The sequence below is a fragment of the Lygodium microphyllum genome, chromosome 22, assembly GCF_053477565.2.
Source record: "Lygodium microphyllum isolate KBCC chromosome 22, Lygodium_microphyllum_v1.1.10, whole genome shotgun sequence".
Classification (NCBI taxonomy): domain Eukaryota; kingdom Viridiplantae; phylum Streptophyta; class Polypodiopsida; order Schizaeales; family Lygodiaceae; genus Lygodium; species Lygodium microphyllum.
The window spans coordinates 35,609,260-35,634,961 of NC_141156.1; the positions used below are offsets into that span (position 1 = coordinate 35,609,260).

Below are 25,702 nucleotides of genomic sequence, written 5' to 3' on the forward strand. Positions count from 1 at the left end.
TATCCTAAAAAACTACCCCTGGGATCAAATGAAAAAGCCCATTTCCGTGGCTTTAATAAGCCTTACCCTCGAAGGACTTTAAACCCCCTCCCCCGGAATCTAAAGGTCTTTTCGTGAGCCTTCTTATTGCCCTCACAAGTGGGTTTTAAAAGCCCAGTTATCCCGTTGAAATCAAGCCCTTGTGCCCTCTTTAGGCCGGGGTTTAAAGATCCTTTCCGTGGGCATTCCCCACTCAAATTCATAGGAGGAAACCTTCTACAAAAACTGTTTCTGAAAGACGGTGCAAGTTGTTACAAAGGGGAGCTGCGCGTGCAAAGGAGACGGCCAAGGTCATAAATCTGAATCCAAGACGAAAAGGCCGCATTCGCAATGGCTCCTAAGAAAGCACAAGGCGTAACCGCAGGAGGATCGTCTCCTAACATCCACGTGGACATCTCACCACAAGTCCAGGTTTTTCTTCCTAACTTTTATTACGTCGTTTTAATTTAAGCGTGCGTGGATGATTTTTGGAGATAGGATGCATTTTTTGTCTTAAATACTTTGGTTCATTTAAAAGAATTAGCTCACAACGGAAGAGTTCGGTCATTAGTACTTTCAATAAAATAAACAAAATAAAGTGAGTAGAAAATTGATATGCATTTTTAGCAAGTAGTTTTTGTGCATTGCAATGAATTGAAAGTAGATTAATGTCCATATTTATAAAACGGAATTATGAAAGTACACCCCGATTAAGCATGAAAGGAATAAACTGCATATTGCATTATTGAATATCTTTTTTTTGAAATGATTCGTAAAGAAAGTTATTAGCAATCGTAGAAAATTGCTAGGGCTGCATGAAGAAGATTTAACTAGGCAAGTGGTCTAAAAACTTAATTTAAAGCAAGGGTGTGTAAGTTCTGCATATGACAAATTCATTTGAAAATGAAAGTAGTAAAAGATTGCATGTTTTAGTATGAATCTTGTTCGCATGTTATAGAATGATTAATTGGAATTAGGCTATAACCTAACCTATGCTTGATCTTAAACCGAAAAGTTAGGATTTGAAAATCAACTTACGCGTAGATAATAAGTCATGTGGTTATGGAAATGATAGCATAATTATCTTCAAGAATAGACAGGTTAAATTGGCATAAACCTAAACACAAAAAACCGTGGAGTACTCATTTAGAAAAGGATTAATTCAATGCAACGTATTCCAAGGAACTGACTAGGGTTAGCCCGGTGAAGACATTTACCTAGTCACACGTATTGCCAAAAAAACTGAAACTCCTATACCCTAATTACTTGCCCACATTCTCTGAATGTAGGGACAGTAGGACATACTTGCGAGAAGTGATCTAGGGTTTTCCTAAGAATCTCTTGCTAAAAAGATGAAACTCGAAACCCTAGGATTGACAAGTCGGCCTAATGCCATCAGGAATAGATTATTTCGTGACTCCATTCGATGGGTAAATAGTCCCATAATTGATGCGACACTTGTGCAACAAGTTGTAGAGTCGCATGATCTTGTGATTTGATCACAAGGGAATGGCCAATTCCTCGGAATGAGATTGGCAGATTCTTACGTAAAGTTATCTTGCAAGAGGATGAATAATCGTCCTAATATAGTATCTTTCTGGGGTAAAGATAATTGCTTGGAAACAAAGGACCAACCAATAAATTGGAATAACATATGAACTTAAGGTATTGATCAAGTTGGGTTAATAGGGTACGCCCTAATCCAGGATATAGGGGATCTTGCCAAACCGCAATTGATCCCGGATCAAGTGCTGGATGCATTCGGAAAGAAGGATTCGCTCCTTAGCAGTTGGTAAAAAATAACGACCAATGGAATTGATTGTGCTTGTAAACAATTTTAAGAGCACTGTTTTGCTTTGTTTGCTCAAAGAATAAAAGGATAAGTGGATATCTAATGCTTCAGGTTGAAGGTCTAAAGGGAGAGGCAGCTTCAGTTACCCCCGACTGCCTGCCTGACCCTAACCAAGGGGGTTGTTAACCGCGCCGGGAAGGTGGACCGAACCCGCCGCGAGAGGTCTCTTCGTTGAGCGCTACTTGGAGCAGGAGGACGCTTGGGTGCCAAAGGGGGCTCTGGCCGTAAATCCCTCGCCTTCCGGGCTCTGCACAAGAGGCTAACGTGACTCGAGATTGGATCTCAAGGCTCGGATACTAGTCTATGGGCGGAATCTTTGATTAGTAATCCCTGTGGATTGCTGGATAGCCTTCGGGCAAATTGTGGATAAGTATTTCAAAGATAAATATGATAACTTGTTGAAAAGGAACTTGTTTGACATTGCTTTTCCATGTCAAGTGCTATGATTACGTGAATGAACCAGTGCCTAACGGGTTAATTAAGGAAGCTGATTGATACATGTCCAACTAAATGTGTTAGGCAATTAAATAACTAAAACAACCTGAGGAAAGTGCGGAGGATGTGGCCATAGGTCCGTCCTACGGATGGGTGGTCCCAGTTGGCTGGGAACTTTTCTCAATCATGATGGACAGTGAGAAGATCGTTTCAAAGGATACGAATAGAAAAAGGGCGCTGACCTAGAGTCTAAGTTATAAATGATCCCGATTTACGCTATTTTAGGGGAACGGAATGGGACTATGCCCTATGGTAGAGAGGTTGAGCCTTGGATCCCTCTCGTTTCCCATTCTCCTTGAACCAAGTGCAGCGAATCCGCTTCGGACCTGGCTTTTTTGCGTAAAGTAGTTCGCTCGGATTCGACGCTAGTGCCGTTAGGAAATGACCAATAGAGAAAACCCTAATTCAGGTCGGTCTTAAGTGGGAACGGCCGGAATACTTCCGCTACGTGGCAGACGCGGAAAGTCCTAGTCGCAAACCTCGTAACATTCCATGGGAGTGCCGGGCGGAGCTTTCTAGACATCCTTTCTGATGGACTGCTAAGACGTGTCTTGAAGACAATAGGTGGACACGTTACATGCATTGAACCAGAAAATAACCAACTAGTGTGAATACTTCTAAATCCAATGGAAAAAAAATGCATGTCAAAAAGAGATGTCTCCATCAAAACACATGATAGATTGAGTTGTAGAGCTCCTACTGTTACCATTCATTACTTAGATTGAGGCTCACAGGTAGGAGATGATTGTCAATGACACACATGATTGTTAACACCCCCTTTCAAATCTTGCATGTGGGTGAAGGCCAAAGAAGAGGAAATGGGTCCAAGGGTGGTAGAAGAAGTGCTAATGCTAAAGAAGTCCCTTGATGAAGAAGTTCCATACGATTCTAAGAATTCCTACATGAAACACAACAGGCTAGGAAATCCACAACCGCATGATTGATATTGTCTCTCTCTTAAAGGGATGGGAGGTAAGAAGGAACTACCAAAGGAAATGGTGGGGGATGGGATGAAGCCTGTGGAAAAGATGAACACAACTAGGAATGGGTGTAGCTATGGTAGATTGCTTTGGAAGACCCAAAACAGTAAAAGGGGAATGAAGCCTGTAAAGTCCTCTCTCCTATCAACTTGTATCTTAAACGGCTCCTAAAGAATCTTTTTAATAAAGATGGCTTGGGTACCGAGTCTAGTAAGGTCTTGAATTGAGCGGAGTGGAGAGTCAACTCTGGGATATGTAGGGCTTTTAAAATAGAGCTTGATGGACGGTCAAGCAATGATGGCAAAGTGCCAACACCACTAATAGGCATTGAACAAATGTCACTAACAGTGACTATACCCTCGGACGGATAAACATCATATAATAAATTTTCTTGAGTAGTTATATGACTTGAAGCGCTACTGTCAATAAGCCAAGGTTGGAATGGTATGCTCTAATACATGTCAAGAGATGGTAGGTGGGGAAGAAACACAAAGTGTACGGCAAACATTGAGACTAAGAAACTCAAAAACATTGAAGAAGATGAGTGAAGAATGAAGAAGATTGAATCATGTTGATACAATGGAGTTGAGCTCAGAGATAACTTTGCTATCCGGGTCGACTAAGTAGCAACTCCTAGAAGGAATTTGTCACGAGGACGTGAAATCTTATTGGTTTGCTTAGCATTTGATTAAAAGTTAATCAAATGTGCAAATGTGACTTGTACATGTGAGGTGCAAGTTAATTATTTCATAGTACGGGGCCTAGGACCTTGAGATATCAATTGGTGCAAAAGGCAAAAGTTGTAATAAGTTATGCTTGACATGTACTAGGTGATACTTGGTGTTAGTTTTGGGCTTAAACCAATTTATTGGTCACTAATATCAGGGATGTCATTAGAGACTAGGCATCAATTAATTAATTAATACGAGTCTAAGGGTCAATGCTTGCTCATGTATACTTGGAAGACAAATTGGCCTAACCAATTTAATGATTGGTTGGTGAAATTGATTTTTTAAGTACTAAAATAATTATTAAAATTAATAAGCTAGATATTGCTGGAAAATGAGATGAGAAGGCAGCCACTTGGCTAAAATTACTCTTGCAAGTGAGAAAAACGTTTTTGGGGGTTGGTGGAAGTCTATTCTAGTCTTTGTGAGAGAGAAGGAGACTATTAGAGATTAAGATGTTGCTACTAGGGACTAGTCCTCTAGCAAGCAACATTAGTTTGGAGCTCTCCATGTGTAGGTGACAATAGGCCAAGGTCCTTCTAGTGCAGGTAATGACACTTAGGAGGGGTGGCAGTCTTTCTAGTGTTTCTAACTTGTAGGTGACAACTTCCATGGCCGTTCGAGTAGGGCAGTAGCAAATTTTCAACATTTCTTGTAATAAAACTCTAAAATTTCTCTCTCTATAGTCCATTGTCCATTGTCCAAGATTAAAGTGGCAACAGTTACATTTTCACTTTATATGAATTTTACGATTGCTATAATTACTGTCAAATCAGGTCATTACCACCATCTCCGAGGAGGGAGGCTGGTAGCAAAATTTGCTCTGTACAAGGAGTGAAATGTAATCCTGTGAGTAGAGGCGTTGATGGCAAGGAAAAAAGCTGCTCTATGGAGGGAGAAAAACACAGTCCTCTGGGTAATGAAATATCAAAGTAGACATTGGAAGATGGATAGCAGTAGAGGGAGGGAAACACAATCCTCAAGAGATGTTGGAGATGAATAAATCTCTTCGAGACAATGGCCACTGCCAAGACAACTACTAGGTAGCCAATTGGAGAAGAAAATGCAAAAATATTTGATGAAGATCTCTCTATGTTTGTGGCTATAGATAGACGATTGTTGGGCAGCCCTTTAGGAGTGAAGAAAACACAAAAACACATGTATTTGACGTAGGGCTGATAAAGAGGCTATAACCTGCTGTAGATGGCATGAATTTGCTGCAAATGCAGCCTCCATAAAGTGGCCGATGATTGGGAATTGTTGCTTGGGTTCTGGGGTGGCAGCAGGAGCTGGAAATACACAATAATGATAAAGATGATCTGCTATACCAGTCCAGGGAGGAGTGAAACCAGCAACAAACATAGCAATGGAGATGATGGAAAACATGTTGTCAAGTTGTGTGGACTCTAAATGTAGCAACGTGTAGTGTCTAGCAGTAATGGTGATGTGAAGATGACCTCTAGAATGAAATCTCTTGTGTTGATAAGGCATCACAATTAACTAGACAACACCACGAACTGAGATATTTGCCAAGGTAGGGGTGTGGACAGGAGCGATAGAAGATCGAGGCTGAAGGTGTGATTGTAGAATGATGAAGAATGAATGAAAGAGCAAAGTGCAGAGTGAAGATGGATGAATGCCCATATTTATAGGCACATGAGTCATTGAACTCTAAAGGGTGGCACCCTGACTCTCTCGGATGGCATTGCGACACTAGTAAATGATACAAATAAAGCCTTTTTGGTCTTGTAAATGGAGACCAAAATAGGAATTAATGGAATATAATGAATTGAATGATTTTGGTATCCAAGCATCCACTTTTGGGCCCAAAAAGGTGAGAGGAGTGAAATCGAAATCCTTCATCTGTGGTAATCCAAGTATTCTAGCTGAAAGGAAACCTGTAAGGAAGAATAGTAGACGGGATGTGTTGATAGTGCCCAAAACTAAACCTAGGGAGAGAAGGTACTAGCTTTGTTTTTCCATGTTGGTAAGAATACGAAGGCATAGCCACCAAGTCATGGTTGAAACATCCAAGGCCCTAACCTAGGTAGAGCTTATAGATCTTGGGTATCAATAGGTGAGATGGCAGCTTGATGTTAACCATCCCATCTAGGGGAAGATGAAGAATGCAAAGGCTTTTCACTAAGGTGTGCGAAGGACTACACAATGAGTAGTGAACCTCTCTAAGATTGGATAAATAGGAGCCCCCTCTGAATAAAAAACTCATGGATCATGGCCTCGTGAGTGTCTGATGATAGAGGAAGGACTGTTGATGGCGCTAAGGAAGGCATTTGAGGTTGCAATGAAAGAGAGGCAAGACAACTTTCAAAGGTGGTCTCTTGAAACTGAGTAGAAAATGGATGGGAGGTAGGGGTATCACATATTATCTCCTTGATGTCCTCATTGGAGTTTATTTTAGTGGAGCCAGATGAGAGGGGAGTATCACAGATTATCTCCTTGATGTTCTCATTGGAGTTTGTTTTCGTGGAGTCAGATGAGAGGGGAGGGGAAATGTGTAGCTCCTGTGGAGCCATGGGTGGGCAACAACATTTGTCTCTTGGTGGAGCAAATTATGGAGCCAAAAGAATTGAAGAATCTCTATCTCTTATTAGAATAGCTTGCCAAAAAGGCGGAATTTAACCACCTCTCTCTCTCAGTGGAGCGAATTGTAGAGCAACAGGTTGTGGAGGCCACTGGATTTGAAAGTAGGTGGGGGAAACCTTTGTAGCGTGTTGCAATGGTCTACAAGAGGGTGTAGCCCCTTGTGAGGTCTTAGAGCCTCCTTTTGCTTGTAAGGGCTTAGTATGCATAGTATGTGTCTTATTGCCTTGATAATAAAACTTTGATAGGTGATGCAAGATGATCTTTGTCGCCCAGAATGGCGAGGTGGCACAAGGAGTGCCAAGAGGTAGACACACATACTGCGGTGGGGTAGGGAGCAAAGGTTGATGATGACAATCTGCTATGAAATGCTGGTTCTGGTGCTTTAGGAGCACTTAGTGGCCTGTGCTTTTGTCTTTGAAGAAGCCATAATATAAGTGTTAAGATAACGGTATCCTTTGATGATGCATTGGAAATAAGTAATTTGGAATCTAAGAGATGAATGAAGTATGAACATTGAATCATGTTGAATGCATCATGCTGATACAATGAAGTGGAGCTTGGAGATAACTGCACTATTTTGGTAGATTAGCCAAGGCTGATTAGATAGTAGCACTTGGAAGGAATTTGCATTGTGAAGGGAGTGAAATGCAGTCCTTTTGGCAGAGGTATTGATGATTAGGGAAAGGACTGCTCTATGGAGCGAGTGAAATGTAGCCCTTCGGGCAGTGGAATATTAAAGTAGACATTGAAAGATGGATAGCAGTAGTGGGCGTGAAACGTGAAAGATAGTCCTTCAAAGTTATTGGAGATGCTGAAATCTCTTTGAGATGATGGTTCTTGTCAAGACGACTGTTGGGCAACCAACAAGAGAACACAACACAAGAACATTTGATGAAGATCTTTTTGTGTAAGTGGCTACAAACAGGCAACTGTTGGACATGTTGGTAAGAATATGAAGGCATAGGCACCAAGTCATGGTTGAAACATCCAAGGCTCCAACTTGGGTGGAGCTTTTAGATCTTGTGTATTAGTAGGTGAGATGGCAGCTTGATGTCAACCATCCCATCTAAAGAGAAGAAGATGAATGAAAAGGCTTTTCGCTAAGGTGTGTGAAGGACCACATGAGTAGTGACCCTCTCTCTAAAACAAGAGAGATAGGAGGCCCCTGTGAAGCCCTCTTTGAAACAAAACACTCATGGATCATGCCCTTTGGAGTGTCTCTGACGAGAGAGGAAGGATTGCCGATGGTGCTGGAGAAGGCATCTGAGGCTACTAGGGAACAGAGGCGAGACAACTCCTAGAGGTGATCATTTGAAGCTAAGTAGAAGAGGGATGGGAGGTAGGGTATCATAGATAATCTCCTAGATGTCCTCATTGGAGTCCGTTTCTACGAATCCAAATGAGAGTTGAGGGGAAATGTGTAACTCCTATAGAGCCATGGGTGGGCAACAACATCTGTCCTTTGGTGGAGCAGACTGTGGAGCTGAAAGAGTTGAACAACCTCTATCTCTTAGCGGAGCAGATTGCCGAAAAGGTGGCATTCAAGAACCTCTATCTCTTAATGGAGCAGACTATAGAGCACCGGACTAAGTAGATGGGGAAAACGTTTGTAATGTGTTGCAATGGTCTCCAAGAGGGCGTATCGCCTCGTGAGGTGCTTGCTAAGGCTTAGTATGCATTGTATGTGTTTTATTGCCTTGATCATAAAACTTTGATAGTCGATGCAAGATGATCTTTGTCACCAAGAGTTGTGAGGTGGCAGAAGGAGTGCCAAGAGGTAGATGCATATCCTACAGTGGGGTAGGGAGCAAAGGTCGATGATGACAATGTGTGGTTGAAATGCTTGTTCTTGCCACAATAGAATCACCTAGTGGTTGGTCCTTTTGTCTTTGAAGAAGCCATAGTATTGGTGTGTCAAACATGTAAAGCGAGGGTGGGAGGGTGAAGCAAATAATGATATCCTCCGATGATGTAGTGGAAATAAACAACCTAGAATCTATGAGTATTGTCAATCCCACAACCTTTCGTCGCCTTCTCTAACAAAGAGGATCTTTAGCTCTTTGAGCACCTCTGTGCTGATACCATGTCAAGAGATGGTAGGTTTTGCGGGAAGAAACATAGTGTAAGCTAAACATAGAGATAAAGAAACTTAGAAACATTGAATACGAGGATGGAGGAAGAATCATGAACCTTGAATCATGCTGAATGCATCATGTTGATACAATGGAGTGGAGCTTGGAGAGAACTACGGGAGGAGTGAAACCAGCAAATGTGGCAATGGAGATGATGAAAAATAGGAAGCTAGGCTGTGTGGACTCAAAATGCAGCAACGTGGAATGTTTGGTCTAATGGTGATGTTAAGAAGACCTCTAGAATGAAATTGCATGTGTTCGAACTTCGTAAGGGGTCATGATCAGCTGGACAGCACCATTAACTGGGATATTTGCCAAGGTAGGGGTGTGGACAAGAGTGGTAGAGGGATGGGGCTGAAGGTGTGATGGGGAAATGATGAAGAATGAATGAAAGACTAAGTGTAAAATGAAGATGGATGAATGCCCTATTTATAGTCACATGAGTCACTGAACTCTCTAGGGTGGCGCCTCAACTCTGTCGCGTGGTGTTGCAACACTAATAAATGATACAAATAAAGCCTTTTTGGGTTTGTAAATATGAATTAATGGAATACAATGAGCTTAATGACTTTGGTATCTCAACAAAGACCTCTTTGAAGACGAGACAGTTGCTAAAGCAAGCTCCTCCATCTCATGGATGTGTAGGAATATCGTCTCATGGGTGACAAATCATGTAGAAGTAGTGGAGGGCTCAAATGTTTTAGTGTCATTCTTTGCTCCTGAACAAAGACGAAGGTATTTCCTCCAATACTTCTCCTTGAGACGAGTGCCTTCCCACAGTGCAGGCATTTAGGCTTGAGGAAGACTTTGAATGTTGAACCTACTTCTTCTTGTTTTTGGCCTTTTTTTTGCCCCCTCTTGAACATATAGTAAATGCCTTTGTAAAGCTGGATCCACCAGTACCAATCTCCTTGAGTCATTCTTCGTGCTTCAAAACAAGTAGAGCTAGCTCTTCCTATAGAAGTCTACCGAATCCTAGAGGTAAGCAAGCTGGTGTAGATGACATCATACTTGGGAGAGAGCAATTGAGTAATGAGAATCATCACTATATCCTCCGCTGAAATTGAAACCAGCCTTCCTCTTCGGAGAGGATGGTAGTAACTTGATTTAACAATAATTACAGTGGGTAAATAAATCACATAAACTGAAGATACAAATGTTACCACTTAATCTTGGACAATAGACAGCTTGTTGGTCCCAAAATTGGTGCCTTTTTGTGGTATTTCTTTATCTTATATTGGTAAAGGTTAAAGTACATTGAGATCCAACTTGATCTCCTTCAATCTTCAATACATCTTGCTGTTCATAGCAACCAGCAAGCCTTCAAACTAATTTACTGGTTGGTTTGCGTGTGGATTGACCTTCAATTTTCTCCTTGGATGATAAAATTTGCCTCAAAGTTTCAAACTCAATGTTGGTTGGTTGGCCTCTTAAAATTCTCTGAAATTTCCATATTTCAGCTGCTGAATTTTGGGCCTACTCTTCCTAGGGTGGCTGGTAAACCCTAATTTTTGCTATAAATTAGGATTTAGCAGCAGAAATTCTTCAATTACATCCTCTTGGGACTGAAAATGGTTGAGATCTCTTGAGGGAAGATGTGAATTGGTTGAGGGAATAGAGAGGAAGTTGGAGAGAGAGAAATTTTCGAGTTTCATCATTAAAATTGGCTCATTTCTTATTTCTTAAGGTCCTTCGTCCATCATTGTGAAATAACTAACTTGCACATCAAATGTGCACCGCATATTTGCACATTTGATTTAACACTTAATCAAATGCTAAGCAAAGCGTCAAAATTTCACATCCTTGTGATAGACCCCTCCCTTGAAATCCTTGCAATCGTGTTTGATTGCATTGCAATTTATCAAAAGTATCCATTTCTACTATTGGAAATACATGTTGACATCATAATTAAACATGCGTACCTATTGCTTAACCATGCTTATACCCTATGCATGTCTAAAATTCCAGCCACTTGTTACAATCCACACACATGAATCATAAGCGCTATCAAGACTATAAGGGATGTATTCACATGCCAAAATCCAACATTGTTTTGACCACTAAGGCATTGCAATGCATAAACTAAGCATAAACGACGCCTTATAGCAATGACGTACCACATGATAGTCATGTAAAGCATACATCAATTGCGAACCACATGTAACTTAGGTAAAATGTAGTTCTTTTGCCACTTGCAAATGTACATTGCATATCATCCATGTATTCTAGACATGCTCTGCAAATGTATATTATATCCAAATGTACATTCCATGTATTCCATGCATGTCAATAACCCTAGAAATGTATAGTTTTAGAGCCTAGATGCAAATCATACACATTTGCATATCAACTTAGAGTGACTAGTATATTGAATAGTGATCCCAATGGTAGAAATATTGTTAGCATACAATACCTTGGATGCAAACCAAATATATCCAAGATCCACTACATAATTAAGCTATTCATCACTAAGGGAGTGGAGATGCAACCTCCCGCTTGAGCATTAGGCAATACTATGAACCCCTTCTTTGTTGAGCTTGACTAAGACCAATTCGAAATCGACTCTCATTGAAATGCATCAAGGTAAAATGCGTCACTATGGATGATCTGCCAAGTTGCCCTCCTCCATCCATTTGCATTCTTTTAGAGGTGAAACAATATTGAAACTTCACCAAGAAGCACATGGAAACTTTACCTCTAACTTCACCTGCCTTGAAATCTCCACTAGGTTCTTGGCCTTTGTCTCTATTGACCACGTAGATCCTTGGAGCTTTCACATTGTTGCCAAAAAGGGTACCTTGGCTACATTTCCCTCATGACTAGCACTATAAGAAGCATTTGCATGACCGGCATTCATACCACGATTTTCAATACACCAGGGTTAGCAAATGCATCACCAAACATGCTACCTTGTGTTCAAGGCATCATGCCAACATCACACATTCCACTTGACATAGATACATTGGGCCTTGCGTACCATGCATAGGTGGCTGCATACCAAATGTATTTAATCCTTGCATGCCCATGGCTGAAGCATTATCAATCATTGCTTGAAAAACCAAACCACCATCAAAGTATTTTAGGCATAGTTGTCAGGTACGAGAAGTACGATACGGTACGGTATGATAAAATACGGTACTAAATGATACCTTAAGATTTTATAAGGTACAGTACGATATTAGTACGAAAAAAAATTACTTCATTTTTTAAAAACTATAAATAATAGAACACATGTTTAAAGTGAAACTAGTCGTGCCATTACAAAATATGTTGAATACATGAGGTAAAAAGCCCTCGCAATCACATGCGAGCAGCAAACATGCGGGCAACGGTACAGTGTACTGGATACATCATACAATCATCAATGAGTGAAACTGAATACAATCATCAGTGATAGTACTAAGTAGATACAAAAAGGTGAGACTTGAGAGAGCTAAGGCCTAGAGGCTAGAATGACTCATGAGGCATCACTATCATCAGCATCATCATCATCATCATCATCATCTGAGTGCTCATTAAGAGAGTTTGAAGATGACTCCTCATCGTCGAATGATGAGGCACTCTCATGCTCATCCTCACTAATAAGGTTACCATCATCATCAAATGATGGCTCCCTAGGCAATGATGGTCTTAACTGTAGGCAAGGGGAGAATGTCATCATCAGGGACTGGACGAGAGCTACTAGAGCCCCGTCAAATGTCTGCAAACCACCTGAACCACCCCTCGTCGATCTCGGAGGGCGTCGAATGACCATGCCTTTGCTGGCAACTTGAACTCCTTGCCCACGAGCACACTGACTATACCAGTGTCACGGGTGTCTATTGCTATGAGCTCTCTATAGAGCTCTGCAAAGATTTGCTCCTCCTCATCGACCTCCTAATGTACACTCGCAAGAGTATCACCCGTCAACTTGAATGTATTAACATTCACCTACACAATGCACATAAGATAATAGATTATAAATACTAAATTGTTGAGTATAATACTATAAAGTAAGTTGTAACAAGTTGAAACCAACAAATTTAAAAATTAAACTTGACTTATCATTTTATGGTTAGGTGTTTATTTGCTTTGGACTACCCATACTCATCATGGCCTTCATCATGCGTAAGTTAGTGCGGCAATAGACTAGCCGCTCTAACTGTCGTGTGCTAAGACGATTGCGAATCTTCATGTGAATGAGAGAATAGGCACTCCAGTTTCTCTCACATGCACCCGAAGAGCAATCCTGCGCAAGGACTCTCATGGCCAAGGGTTGAAGAGTCTTCAGCGCATATCCAAAATTTTGCCACCAAAATATAATCTTTACAAGTGACTTCCTTCTCCAACAAGTGGGAGAAGAAAATGCCACATGTCCTCTCTGATCTGCATAGCATCCAAGCTCCTCTAGGAGTGTGTTGTGGTCATCTATGGGGACACACGAGTTAAATATGCAAGCTGATTCTATAAAAGGGAGTCACGGCAATCACAATGGCACGGACTTTCTGCCAAAACTGCTCATTAAGGCACAGCCGCTGCATGGCTTTCGTCTCCTCTGTCTCATGCTCATCCCACTCATTTCATAGGGTGGACACCTCTGTTTGTTGTAGGGCGGACCGCACCTCATAAAGCCGCTCCAACAATAACCATATATAGGCAAACCGAGTTGAAGGAGGCTTCTTCAACTCAAGTTTGCTATGCTCGCGATACATCGCAAGCACCTTCACCTTCACCGTGAAGAAGGTGACGACAGATGTAGCCTTGTGTACCACCCTCTTCACCCATTTTAGCTTTCCGATGTCCTCCATGAGCAAGTCCAAACAATGACTTGCATATGGAGTCCACACGATTGAAGGAAACTCGGCTTCAAGCAAACGGCCCATGCGCCGACAATTGGATGCATTGTCGGTTACAACTTGCACCACATTCAACGGGCCCACCTACAAGCACATCATACATGGCACAAATTATAAAAGCTTCAGCTTTCGGGGAGAGATGAATCATGAATCATGACTTGAAAATTCTAATTATGATTCATGAATAATGAAAGCAACTTTAAAAAGACAACGTGTACCTTAATTATAGCTTGCCGAATGTGGCAGTAGATGAATGGGCCGGTCGTTTTTCTTCCCCTCTTGCCGGTGTCTATGGCCCACAAAAAATATGTGCCAAGTGGACATGAAATGAGTATGTTGATGATACCCCGTTTCTTACGGTCACTCCATCTATCGGTGAGAATGGAGCAAGCGTATTTTGTCCATGCGGCCCAAATAGGATCAAGGGCTTTATCAATTCTCTCCTCTTCATCAATCTTCTTCGTCCTCATATCATTGTATGAGACGCCGCTCCATCCTTCACTTGGGCCCACATTGGCGATGGTTCTCACCATCTTCTTCCATTGCTCATGCTTAGGATGTTGAATGCAAGATTGCACTCGATCACCGTGCGTGCAATCCCAACATCGGCTTGTCGTTGCTCCACGTGTATGACCGGGAGCTTGAGAGAGAGAGGATTGTCTCTCCGGTACTGCATGAGCCTCTAACCTTTTGCCAATGTCGAGAGCCCAAAGCGGATGTGGACTCGGCACCACCAATGGTGGAGGCCTCACCCGTATCGGTCGAAGATAGGCCTAAAAATGGAGCTCCCTCTCTGATGTCATCAATGATGTCATCAGAAATGCTAAAAGAAAGCGTTCTCTATTTGTCATCGATGATGTTATAAAAAAATGCTAAAAAAGCAATCATCCTATTTTTTATCTCCCCCTCCCCTTGGAAAACTATAAATTGAGGACTTGGGGATGACCAGGAAGGGAACAAAAGCAATATTGACGAGGATGAGATGCTGATTGAGAAGGAGGAGACTCTATTCCGCGAGACATCATTCCATTCAACCCAAGGAAGGGATTATGCAGGTCTCTCATCCTCTTCTACTCTAATTCGAGAAGAAAAGACACTGAAAAACTTTACCCTATTCTATCAATCCGGTTAGAAGTTATACCTCTACTCTTGTTCCTATTCTGTCTACTAGAGAGACAGAGAAGTATTGCTCTCCATGAGGTAAGAAGAATCATCCGCGAGGCCTACATCATTGAATTCTGCAATAACCATCACCATCATCGAGAGTCTTACAGCCTTGCCAACCGATATTACCGTCGTGTTCTTCTGCTACAAATCATATTTCCGTCATGGCCACAAAGAAAAAGAATTCAAAGCGAAAATCGCGAATGACCCTACTAACGTGGAAGCAACAATTGGAGTTGCGAGCATGGGAGTCACTAATGGAGTCACGGGCGTGAATAACAACCCTTTACCAATCGCGATACCAGAGGTTTTTCTAAGAAAATTTCTATCCGAATTCAATAGAAATAAGATAAGTCTCTTAAGAAATACTGCAAATTTAGAGTATTCACTTGGTTAATTATTAGAACATCTTATAGGCTAGAAACTGTTAGGAAAACTACGAAATTCTAGAAATCAAGGGAAAAATTTCAAGACGGATTTATTAAGAATGAATCCAAAAGAAATTAATCAAGGATATAGTTTAATCTAGAAGCTTTGATAGAAGATTTTAAGACCGGAAATATCTCTAAGTTAAAGAAACTGACTTAAGGCCAAGAAACTTGGTTACAAGAATAAACCTTAAACTGGGAAGTCAGGGATCCCAAAATCTAGATACCCTTAGTTAAATTCAAGGGGAAGAGTTCATTATGGGAAATTCAAGTATCGATTGCTACTAGATTAATCATCACTTGAAGGTTGCATGATTGATTGAAGTTATAATTGCTTGAAGACATCAATCTTGTTTGTGATTTTCTAGATTAGATCTTGATTGAATTAAGTATTGGAATAAATAAAAATTGAGGAGCCCTATATCTCCCCCAAGGATAGGTGCCGAATTCCCATACCAAGAGGATATGTTTTTACCGTGGTGGTTAGGGTGCCAAGGGGGCTCTGGCTAGTAAATTCTTTACGCACCTAGGAACTACTTGGTCCTTTGTATGGCCCAAGTTCTACTTGGGACAACTAAAAACGCTAGCTATAGGTGGATTTGATCTTGGTGACGTGCAGATGCGTCGGATGAGGCAGCACGTGAAATTGTAATTTTTCTCTTGTATGGGCGGGAGAATACACATAATGAAACATAATTAATGAATTTGTTTTATTCTGGTTATATGTCCGTGAGTAAATTACGCAAACGAACAATTGTGCATAAAAGAATTCTTTTTAATTAATGAAGCTATTTTTATATGTTTCATGTAATGTGGTAGGTAATTAGATAACTAAGAACTTCCATAGAGGAAAGCAGGTGGATGGATTCCTGACGAATCCAGTCCTATGGTAGGGTGGTCTCGGTTAGCCGAGAGGTTTTTCCAAAAACAAACACTAGGAAGAAACTCTAGGAAGGGTCGATTCGCTGACTTACCTAGGGTTTGGTCTCAGAACCCGAACTGTAAATTATCTTAGGGGAAATGTATGGTGGTTGTGCCGCCAGAGCATTGCGAGGGATTTCATAAATCCTTAGTCTGCTACTGGAAAAAAGCGTTGTACTCCATGAACCATGGGTAATGGCAGACGCTCCTTCCGGATAAGAAGCCTCTCGAAGGATATCTTCGGATGTGAGCTAGTTGTTAATAGGTGACTGTTAGGTCAATTAGGAACCTTTAGGTCGGTCCTCCATGGGTAACGGCAGGACGCTTCCCTTGCGGGGTAGACCTAGGGTTATAGAGCTGGACAAAATCTGATCATTTTGGTTAGAGTACGGATGGTGACGGCTGGAAGGTAAACTCTGGGCGACTACTAAACATTACTCGTCATGTAATAAAGGCGGGTACGTTACATATCCAAGTTCTACTTCCCACCTTGCAAATGGACTCTCCTCCTTATGGGCTACACCACTCAGGCCCAACCCTTTTGTAGTGTCAGGAGATTTCTTTGAAGACGATGTATTGGAAACTTTGGTTGCGAAGGCCCAAGCCCATGCAGCCAAATCTCGTCCGCATTCTTGAGCATGTGTCTGTCTTATCTTGGGGTGCCTCTTGCACACTCATCCTTCTTTATTTGTTGAAACCATCATGCCTAGTTCATGTATGATGGCCTCGAGCCACATTGTGCTTTGTAATCTCATTTTTTTGTACTTTCTTCATAATTAATATGAATTATCCATTGAGAGAGAGAGAGAGAGAGAGAGAGAGAGGAACAGCTGCATGAGAACCTGTAGCATGGTAGCCTGGAGATTTCTGCTGCAAAAGCCCTAATTCATGACTTGTGATGACCCGCAGAACCTCTAGCATGGCAGCCTTGGACATTTTTGCCACGAAAACCCTAATTCGTGACCTGTCATGACCTGACGACCTTCCTGCAAAGCCCTGCAATCATGTCCTGCTTGCAATAGTGACGACCTGCTTGCGTGCATGAGAGAGAGAGAGAGAGAGAGAGATGCAGGCTGCTACCATAGAAGGGGCAGGCACATTCATAGTACATGTGGGTGCAGCCACAGACTGGTGGGGCTGCCACAGGCAGGGCAGACACATTTATTGGCAGGGCAGGTGCTGCCATAGTTAGGGTGGGGCAGGCAGATTCAGGTCAGGTTGACAAACAAGGCTCTGCAAGAAGTTTGTGGTCAGGCTACGTGGGCCGAGTGTGGGCACTTGAGCCAGCAGCAGATGGGACTGTGGGTGTTGAATTCCTTGCTAGCAGGGGCTGCAATTAATCGGCCGAAATTTGGAGACGGGTGTAGGATGTCTATCAGATACAGGCTAGACCTGTGCAGTGCTGCATAGGGGCAGAGATGGAGACCTCTTGTGGCATTGACATGGATTTTCTGGATTGGCACTTGGCCAGGGTGGAAGGTAAAGATGACTTGGATTTTGGTGAGGAGTTTTGGGTTGAGGACATTTCTAAAGATGCTAAAGGCGAAGAAGTGGGTAAACGTCACAAGATAGTGGTGGATCCCATGAACAATAGCACTTTGGAATTCTCATAGTAGGGTGGTTGCTCTCCTTTGCAGGGGTAGGGGGACATATGCCAAGGTATGCTCACTCAAGCTAATAGCTTGATGAGTGAGTATGTTCATGTGAATGAGGGAAGGGCGTCTGCCTTACTGGATGGAGAGCATGTGGTGGTGGTGCTGGGTACGGATATTGTGTTATAGCAAATTGTAGCCTTCCATGAGTGGGCTGCCATCTTCTACTTCATTGGTTGTGTTCCCCTCATTACTCTTATTAGGGCTCGGCATGCTTTCATGTAATGATTTGTTAAAGGATGATGGAAATGGACAGGTATTGGCTCCTTTGGTGGAGGACATTTATGATGGTCTGAAAGGGTTCTTTGAGGTGCTCTTTGTTGCACCCCAAAAGCTTGGGTCTAGATCATGCAAAGTATCCTTTTGTTTTTGGATGGCCAATTAGTTCATGTTGTTCTGTGGTGGACCTTAGAGGAGTTTCAAGTTGTACTTAGATAGGCGTGTCCTATTTGGGTGGAAGTTGTTGACTTCCCTTCGCATCTTTGGCGGGCTCTTCCATTGTTTTGCACTCTCTTGTGCAAGTTTTGGTGGAACCTTGCTTGGCTTCTCGTAATAGAAACCGTGCTTGTTTCCTCTGGGATACCTATAAAGTTCGCTTGAGTAACATATATTTTCAAGCCCTTGGGTTACATTCCTTGTTTAATGAGCTAAGATGGGGGACTTTTGTAGGTCATTGCTTTAGATGTGGACCATTGGGACATTTTATGTTTGAATATAATTAGTATCATGTGGGATCACAACGTTGTATGGACTCAGAAGGGGAGACACATATGCATATGCAAGTGCCTCAACCTCTGTCTGAGGAGCAAGATGTATCTCCTCTTCTACGTGTTAGGCAATTGGGGCTTAAGGATTTGGATGCTGTTAAACTAGTGGAGTTGTCTCGACCCTCCTATCGTGATCAAGCTTTCAAGGAAGCCTTTTTTGGGTGATGTAATACTTGCCAGGGCCCTTGTCCAGCTCCTATGCATACTCCCCCATAGAATGTCAATTAAACATTCCAGAGAAGGGGAAATTTTTTTATTCAAGGCCGCATGCACCAAGTATAGGACTTGAGAGGGAAAAGTTCTTTGGATTTTGCCTTGTGGTTTGATTCTTGGGGAAGGTTTTTTCCATTGAGGGAAGCTCTTTATACTCAATAACAATAGTATCATTCTTGAGCATCGATTGCTGATTTGCAAAGAGCTGACCTCATAGATATCACTCGTGATGAAATAGGCGGTTTTAGGTTGGTAAAATTGTAGATGCCAAAGGGAAAGCACTATAGAAATAGTCTTTCTTGTCCATTTTATCATGGGGATAACATTACGGAATGTAGAAGTAAAATGTATAGACTATGGAGGACTATTTTTGCTAGCAATTGGAATATATTATGTGCAGTGGAGCACAAGCAATGTGCTATGTGGCCTTCCAGTAGAATATCTACAATTCCATCCAACCATTCAAAACTTCTAAGTCTTTTCCTCTTACCCACTTGATTGCATCATGGCAGGAGTCCCTTCGCCTTACTATATGGTGCCCTCGAGATTTTAGAAAGGAAGTGGATTCTTTGCAAGCAGAGGTTTTGGCCACATCTAGGCTGCTTGATTGGCCTTACAAGCAAGTGCTAAGGGCTAAATTCAACAGGATGGCGAGATTGGGCTTGAAGAGTATACATGATGTTGTTATCCTGGGTTGGACAAGGGTTTATTCTTTTTGTCGCATTCGCTAGTACTTTTGAATACCGAGAGGTTACAGGTTGCTTTAGCTGTCCTTGGAGGACCAGCTTTGGAGGCACTCTCCCTTGCTTGCTTCTTTACCCTTATCGTCATGGTCGGATTGGGCTTTGGTGAAACAACAAGATTTTCTAACGCTGTCAGCTAATCATATCTATCACAAAATGGTAGAGGATACGGGATGGATGCTTGAGAATGCTAACAAAGTTTGGTTGGTTTGTGGTAGTAGAGCTCAGTGATGTGGTTGCCTCCTTCACTTATGGAAGTTAAAGCTTTCCTATCAAGGGAAAGTTTTTCTTTGGAGGCTTCTCATTGGGGATCTGCCCACGGGTAATGTGCTGTGGGCCCAAAAGATATCCCGTGGCAAATGTATCTTTTGTATTGCTTGTAATGAGACCCTAGCTCATCTTTTCGTTTCTCGTCTGGTTGCTAGACAGGTTTGGGACTTCATTTCTAGAGAGTGGACCTTGTTGACAGGTCAGAGAATGCCTGTCTGCTCTTGGTTCTTGGGCAGGATGCTTTCCATGGCCAGGATGCAGTTTCATCATCCTTGCGTCTTTCACTTCATGTGATGGACTGGTCTTTGGCACATTTGGCAAACTAGAAATGTGATTCGGCCTCAAGTATCCACGGCCATGTGGGTCGATTGAGAGGCTTGCTTTTATGGCAGATATCTTCTATGGTTTAGGCTGGCCTCATAATAGGAGAGGTGGCTGCCCTGAGCATGGATACTGCTTGCTGCACCCTTGTTGTCCCCTCTTTATGATCCCCTTCATTTGTTTTTGTGGATTTGGTGCTTGATAGTTTTTAGAGGGTTTCTGCTCATGTAGTAGGATGTTCTGATAGCCTGATGGCTTAATGTGAGTTGTTACCATTCTGCTTGGTTGGCCTGAAGGCCTGATGTAAATATTTCCTTACATTAACTTACACTTATTTCACTTATTCATGAGAGAGAGAGAGAGAGAGAGAGAGAGAGAGAGAGAGAGAGAGAGAGAGATGGGCTGAGAAGAGGGGAGAGGAAGGAAATTAGTTGATCAGCAGCAGCAGCAGCTAATAACTGTGTGCAGGCCACATTGTCTTTTGCTGGGATGAGTGTGGGAAGAGATGACAGAAACAATAAACAAGTGTATGGCTGAATAAATGATTGATTGGTTGATAAATTGTGAAAGTTCAAGCTAGGACCTTGTTACATAATGAGCATTAGGCAAGACCAGGGCTGTTCCAGCTTAAGACTTTGGTTTTGTTAGAGTGGGTCTCAGCAGTCTCTAAAAGGTAGACAAATAACTGTTTTAGTAATGTACATGTCAACAGAAGAGTTATGATGCAAGTTCTGTGCATAATTTGTCTTATATGTTACAGAATGCCTGATTGATTGAACCTTAAACTACTTGCATTGTGTAGGTATTTGATATTTTCGATGTCAACAACAAAGGAGTGCTAGACTTTGGTGAATTTGTTAGGGCATTGAGTGTCTTCCATCCAAATGCATCCGAAGAAGAAAAAGTTGATTGTAAGCTGACCAAGCATTGCCTTGAAATTTTGTTTTAACAGCAACTGGTGTGTGGTAATGCACGTGTGTTCTTTGCTTGGGAATTTTAGACATGGCTATAGCGGTTTAGTTATTGTTGTCATCTGGTTTTTGCAGTTGCATTCAAGTTATATGATTTGAAGCAGACTGGATACATCGGCCGTGAAGAGGTGATAAGTGCAAAAAATAAATCAGCTATTTGAATATTTTATTATTGTGTCCTTAGTCTAGTGAACCACCTTGTGTAACAGCTTAAGCAGATGGTTGTGGCCCTCATGGCAGAGTCAGATATGCTGTTATCAGATGATGTCATTGACAGCATCCTTGATAAGGTAATATGAAAGCTTTACTAGCAGATTCACAGTTTCGATTGTATATTTTGCTTAGAAATTCAATAATTTGTTCTCAATGGATAGACTTTTGCAGAGGCAGATGCAAACGGGGATGGACAAATTGATCGAGATGATTGGAGGAGTACTGTTAGTCGGAACCCATCTCTTATAAAGATGATGACCCTGCCATATTTGAAGTATGAAAATTTTCACTGCATGATCTTTTCTTCTTAGGAAAGTCTTCCATTTGGCTTGAATCAGTCCAAGCAGCATGGTGTGTGCATATGTAGGTTATGCATTTGAATGGTGTGACACCTGTTTTCTGAGCAAGTTGCTGATCACATCTGATAGATGGTCGTTGATGCTGCAGGGATATCACAATAACATTCCCAAGTTTTATATTCAATTCAGAAGTTGATGAAATCAGTGCTTAGGTTGTACAGAAAGACCCCATTTTTCATTCTACAATTCTAGGATTTTCCTGACAATATTGTACATGTGCTTCAGAAGGTGTTTATATCTCTTGATTACAAGGATGGTCTGTGTAGTCCTCATTCTTTAAGCTCACATGCCAGATGCACCTACCGCAGCACTCATGGATTAAGCAGCATACAGACACTGATGTGAGAACTTGTTGTGGCTTCCATTTAAGCAAATTTGGAAAGTGTGCAGATCAAGGCAAAAGCCAAATTTAGGTTCTTATTTCAGACAGCTGCAAACAAAAATTTTCCGCCAGCAAGGTATAGGAGAGATGTTAAGCTTTTTGGAGTGAAACCAATAGACAAGTTTCGGAAGCGAGTACTTGTGTGAAACACTGGTGACAATGGATGTACAATTGAAATACTAGAAAATGGATGCGGAATCTTCTTTCAGGCGAGTTCAAGAATCAGACTCATTATTGGAAGCTTTTGTTGGCCATTCAATTTATTTGATGTTACTCTTTGAATGGGTAAAGAATACATTGACATAGGTGATTACAGCTTGAGAGTTTACTTTTCATCAAAAGGATTGTTGGCAGTTTGGATATTATATTTTATCATTTAAAGATTAGACTTGTAGTTTGAATGCATACCTTTTTCCACAATGATTGCTGTCAGTTTAGGGCATACATTAAGGCATAATATTCTCCTTAAAGATGATATACAATTACTGTTGTGCATCCAAATAAAGATTGGCACTTACCATCTTGGCCATTGCATATTTTGTTGAGCACTGTTTTGTTTTACTTTTGGGGCTACATGTGATTGTAGTGTTTGATTTGGAGGAAGATTCAATGTTAACTACTTGGAGCACCACTATACCATGGAAGTAGTCAACCTAATCCAAAAATTGAGAAAGCTTCATCAAGAAAAGTCGGTCTTTCAATACGGCAGTATTGTTTTTTAAATGTACATCCGAAAATTGCTCACTTATTTCATACTTATTCCTAATTCACATCAAAACTTTTAGAAATGTTTAAGAGGCCCACTTACTTCAAGAGATAGGATAATTTCTAATGTAGATGAAAGATTGGCCTTGAAAGGGCTATGCATGCTTTAAAATGAAGGGGAACTTGAAGAAAAGAGGCAAGCAAAGAATTGTATTTATAGGAATTTCAATATTTATGTTTGACATTACAAAAAAAGTAGTGCTTGAGTTATGGTTGGTACAAGTTTTGCTCAACTCCCAGTCTTCTCTCTGAAGTTACATGTGATGACTTGCTAGAATAGCAAGACCATTTCTTCAAGAATCTTGTCAGTGACCATCGAATGGGCAAGCTACTAGGAAGCTAAACTCTTGATGGAGAAGTTCTTTTAGGGGGTTTTGGTTGATTTGTTCCAATGCATTCTATCTCATCGATTTACAAGAAAATCAGCTCTTGCACATAGTTAATGGATTTTGTCTTTGACATTACCACCATCCCTTTTTTGTTGGAGTTGGAGTTAGATCTGGTCTTTAGCTTTGGATGGTTTAGTTCGTCTCCATGTTTTCTTTCTTGTCCCTTTGATAGAGTGCTCTCTCTCTCTCTCTCTCTCTCTCTCGTCTTTCTCATATTTTCTCCCCCTTCATTTGCATGCAGGCCATACTTTTTGTTGCTTTCATTCGCATGCAATTTTCTCATTTGTTTTTAATTTTCCAAGCATTGAAATGAGAGCTCTCTTTTTGTAATTTTCCAAGCATTCGAGTAAGAGCTCTCTCTCTCTCTCTCTCTCTCTCTCTCTCTCTCTCTCTCTCTCTCTCTCTCTCACATAAAAAAAACACGAGAATCCCATCCAAAGAAGTTTGCAGAATCCTTTACCCTTGTGAAGCAAGAATTTGACTGTATTGTCTTGTAAGGTTTTGATTGATTGTAGTGTAGAGTATGGTTTAATCTTGAACCACCACCTTCCTTAAGAGCTACCTCTCATTGAAGGCAATGATTGAGAAACTTTAATGTGGGTTATAACCAATGCATGAGATTGTTGCTCAACATGATTAGAGCAAAATATGTAGATGAATGTTAGTTACTTTATTATGAGATCTCTATGAATAGGGAGACACTTACAAAATTTGCTAAATGTTTTGTATATGTGAGAATTCCTAATATAATTGCTAATTGGAGGAGATTGAACAAACTTGCATTTGCAAGTGGCAATGGTGTGTCAAAATGTGGGGAATGTAAGACTAGAAGAGGTGTAGGGAAGGCTCAACAATTGTGTTTGCATTCAAAGATAATACAAGATCTAAGTTCCATGCTTTGGCATATATTATAATATTTAAGTACTCTATAGGAGAGGGAAAACTACAAATTGTAGGTGAAGTAAGAGCTTTTGCTCTCAAGAAATGCAAATAAAGAACAAGTCAAAGATGACATTTTTTGCTAGGAGGGAGCATTGGCTTCTGCAAAAAAGCAATTCATAGATGAGTTATAGTGGCTAAGGAAAGACAACTATGAATTGAATGCTAGTCCAACCTCTCACTGTTTATAAATTATGAGATTGTCAGGAAAGATTGAAGTGTGCAAGGCTAGATTCACCTACTATGTTGTTGACTCCCCAACTTGTCTATAAACAATGACAATGCTACCCAATATTAGGTAACTTTTTCTTTTTGTAAAAATCACTTTTAAATGTTTAGAATTATAGTGGTTGATATTTGACAAGGTTTGGATAGAAATATCTTCATAAAAAATAGCTTGCAAAGTAAATTGGTTTTGAGAAGTTCCAAGCAAATTGGGTAAATATAGGGAAAAAGATCTAACTAAGATTGTAAGTGCATTTGTTTAGCTTAGGTATTTATTTTGTGATTTTGTAATTTCGTAACTTTGTAACTTTGAGAAACCAGAAGTATTTTCGAAACTCTAAGAAACACTTTGATAAAACCAATAACCACTTTTTTCATCTTTAGAAGTACTTTGATGAAATTAATAATTGCTTTGTAAGATGGAAATAATACTTTTATACATGTTAAAAACACTTCCATCATACTAGAATTGCTATATAATGCATTCAAGAATTACTATTAACTCCTAAGAAGACATAACAAATGCTGCTCATAAAATAAAATTTGAAGAATGCATGACAAGAGAAGTTGAAATGGAGCAATTGCATAGTATATGCAATTTTTGGACAAGAAAATTATTTGGAATTATTTTTGTGAAAGAGAGTCGAGCTCACTCCCATGTAAATTATAAAGTCTAAGTGAGGCATGAGCTCAAAGGATTTCGGCATGGCAAGTCGAAGATAGTTGTAAAATGTAAAATAGTATGTGCAAGATGATAGAAGGCCGATTTAAGCCAATGTAATGGGAGGGTGCCCAAGAAAACTGAGACCGTGTATAAAAAATTAGAAGTGAATGGATAAGCTCATTATTGTGGTGTTCAATCTTAAGAGCTCTCTTCTTGCTTCTTGCATGCTTCTTACTTGAGAGAGAGAGAGAGAGAGAGAGAGAGAGAGAGAGAGAGAGAGAGAGAGAGAGGGATTTGTGTGCAAAGCTCTTGCTTCCTCTACTCTTCTTCTTATTTTTCTCATTCTTCTTGTTGGAGCTCGCACAAAATTGAGGTAAAGAAGGTGGAGCTTGCTTGAGGTACATTCCAAGGATCATGGAGCCATCAAAGACAGCCTACACCAACAAGAAGGTAAATTGTGGAGTTACACTACATTCATTTGCAGAGTTCGCAATGGTTGTGTCAGAGGTAGCCATAGCCATGTTGCTCAAAATGCTTGAAACAATAGACGTTTTGTTAAGTTTGGAATATATGGCTTATGAAAGTGATGACATTTTGGTTCCCTTTTGTTGGGACACACGTAATTGAGTAACTACGTGCATACCTCTATGTCGAGTGGCGGAATATGGGCTT

The 25,702-nt window shown here is 40.9% G+C and overlaps 1 protein-coding gene across 10 annotated transcripts in view; it reads left to right on the plus strand.

The window, feature by feature from the left end:
- Window positions 1–22,470, plus strand: part of LOC148017022 (calcineurin B-like protein 1) — a 46,232-nt gene extending 23,762 nt beyond the window's left edge. For 9 of the 10 annotated variants that reach the window (XM_087662599.1, XM_087662605.1, XM_087662604.1 and 6 more), the window contains 5 exons: window positions 20,926–21,034; window positions 21,170–21,222; window positions 21,304–21,384; window positions 21,469–21,581; window positions 21,755–22,468. In XM_087662599.1, coding sequence (XP_087518725.1) covers window positions 20,926–21,034; window positions 21,170–21,222; window positions 21,304–21,384; window positions 21,469–21,581; window positions 21,755–21,818 — 420 coding nt within the window. In that variant the 3' untranslated portion in view covers window positions 21,819–22,468. Of the gene's footprint in view, window positions 1–20,925; window positions 21,035–21,169; window positions 21,223–21,303; window positions 21,385–21,468; window positions 21,582–21,754 lie in introns of all 10 variants that reach the window. The other variant, XM_087662607.1, reaches the window with a different exon arrangement.
- The last annotated feature ends 3,232 nt before the right edge of the window (window positions 22,471–25,702 follow it).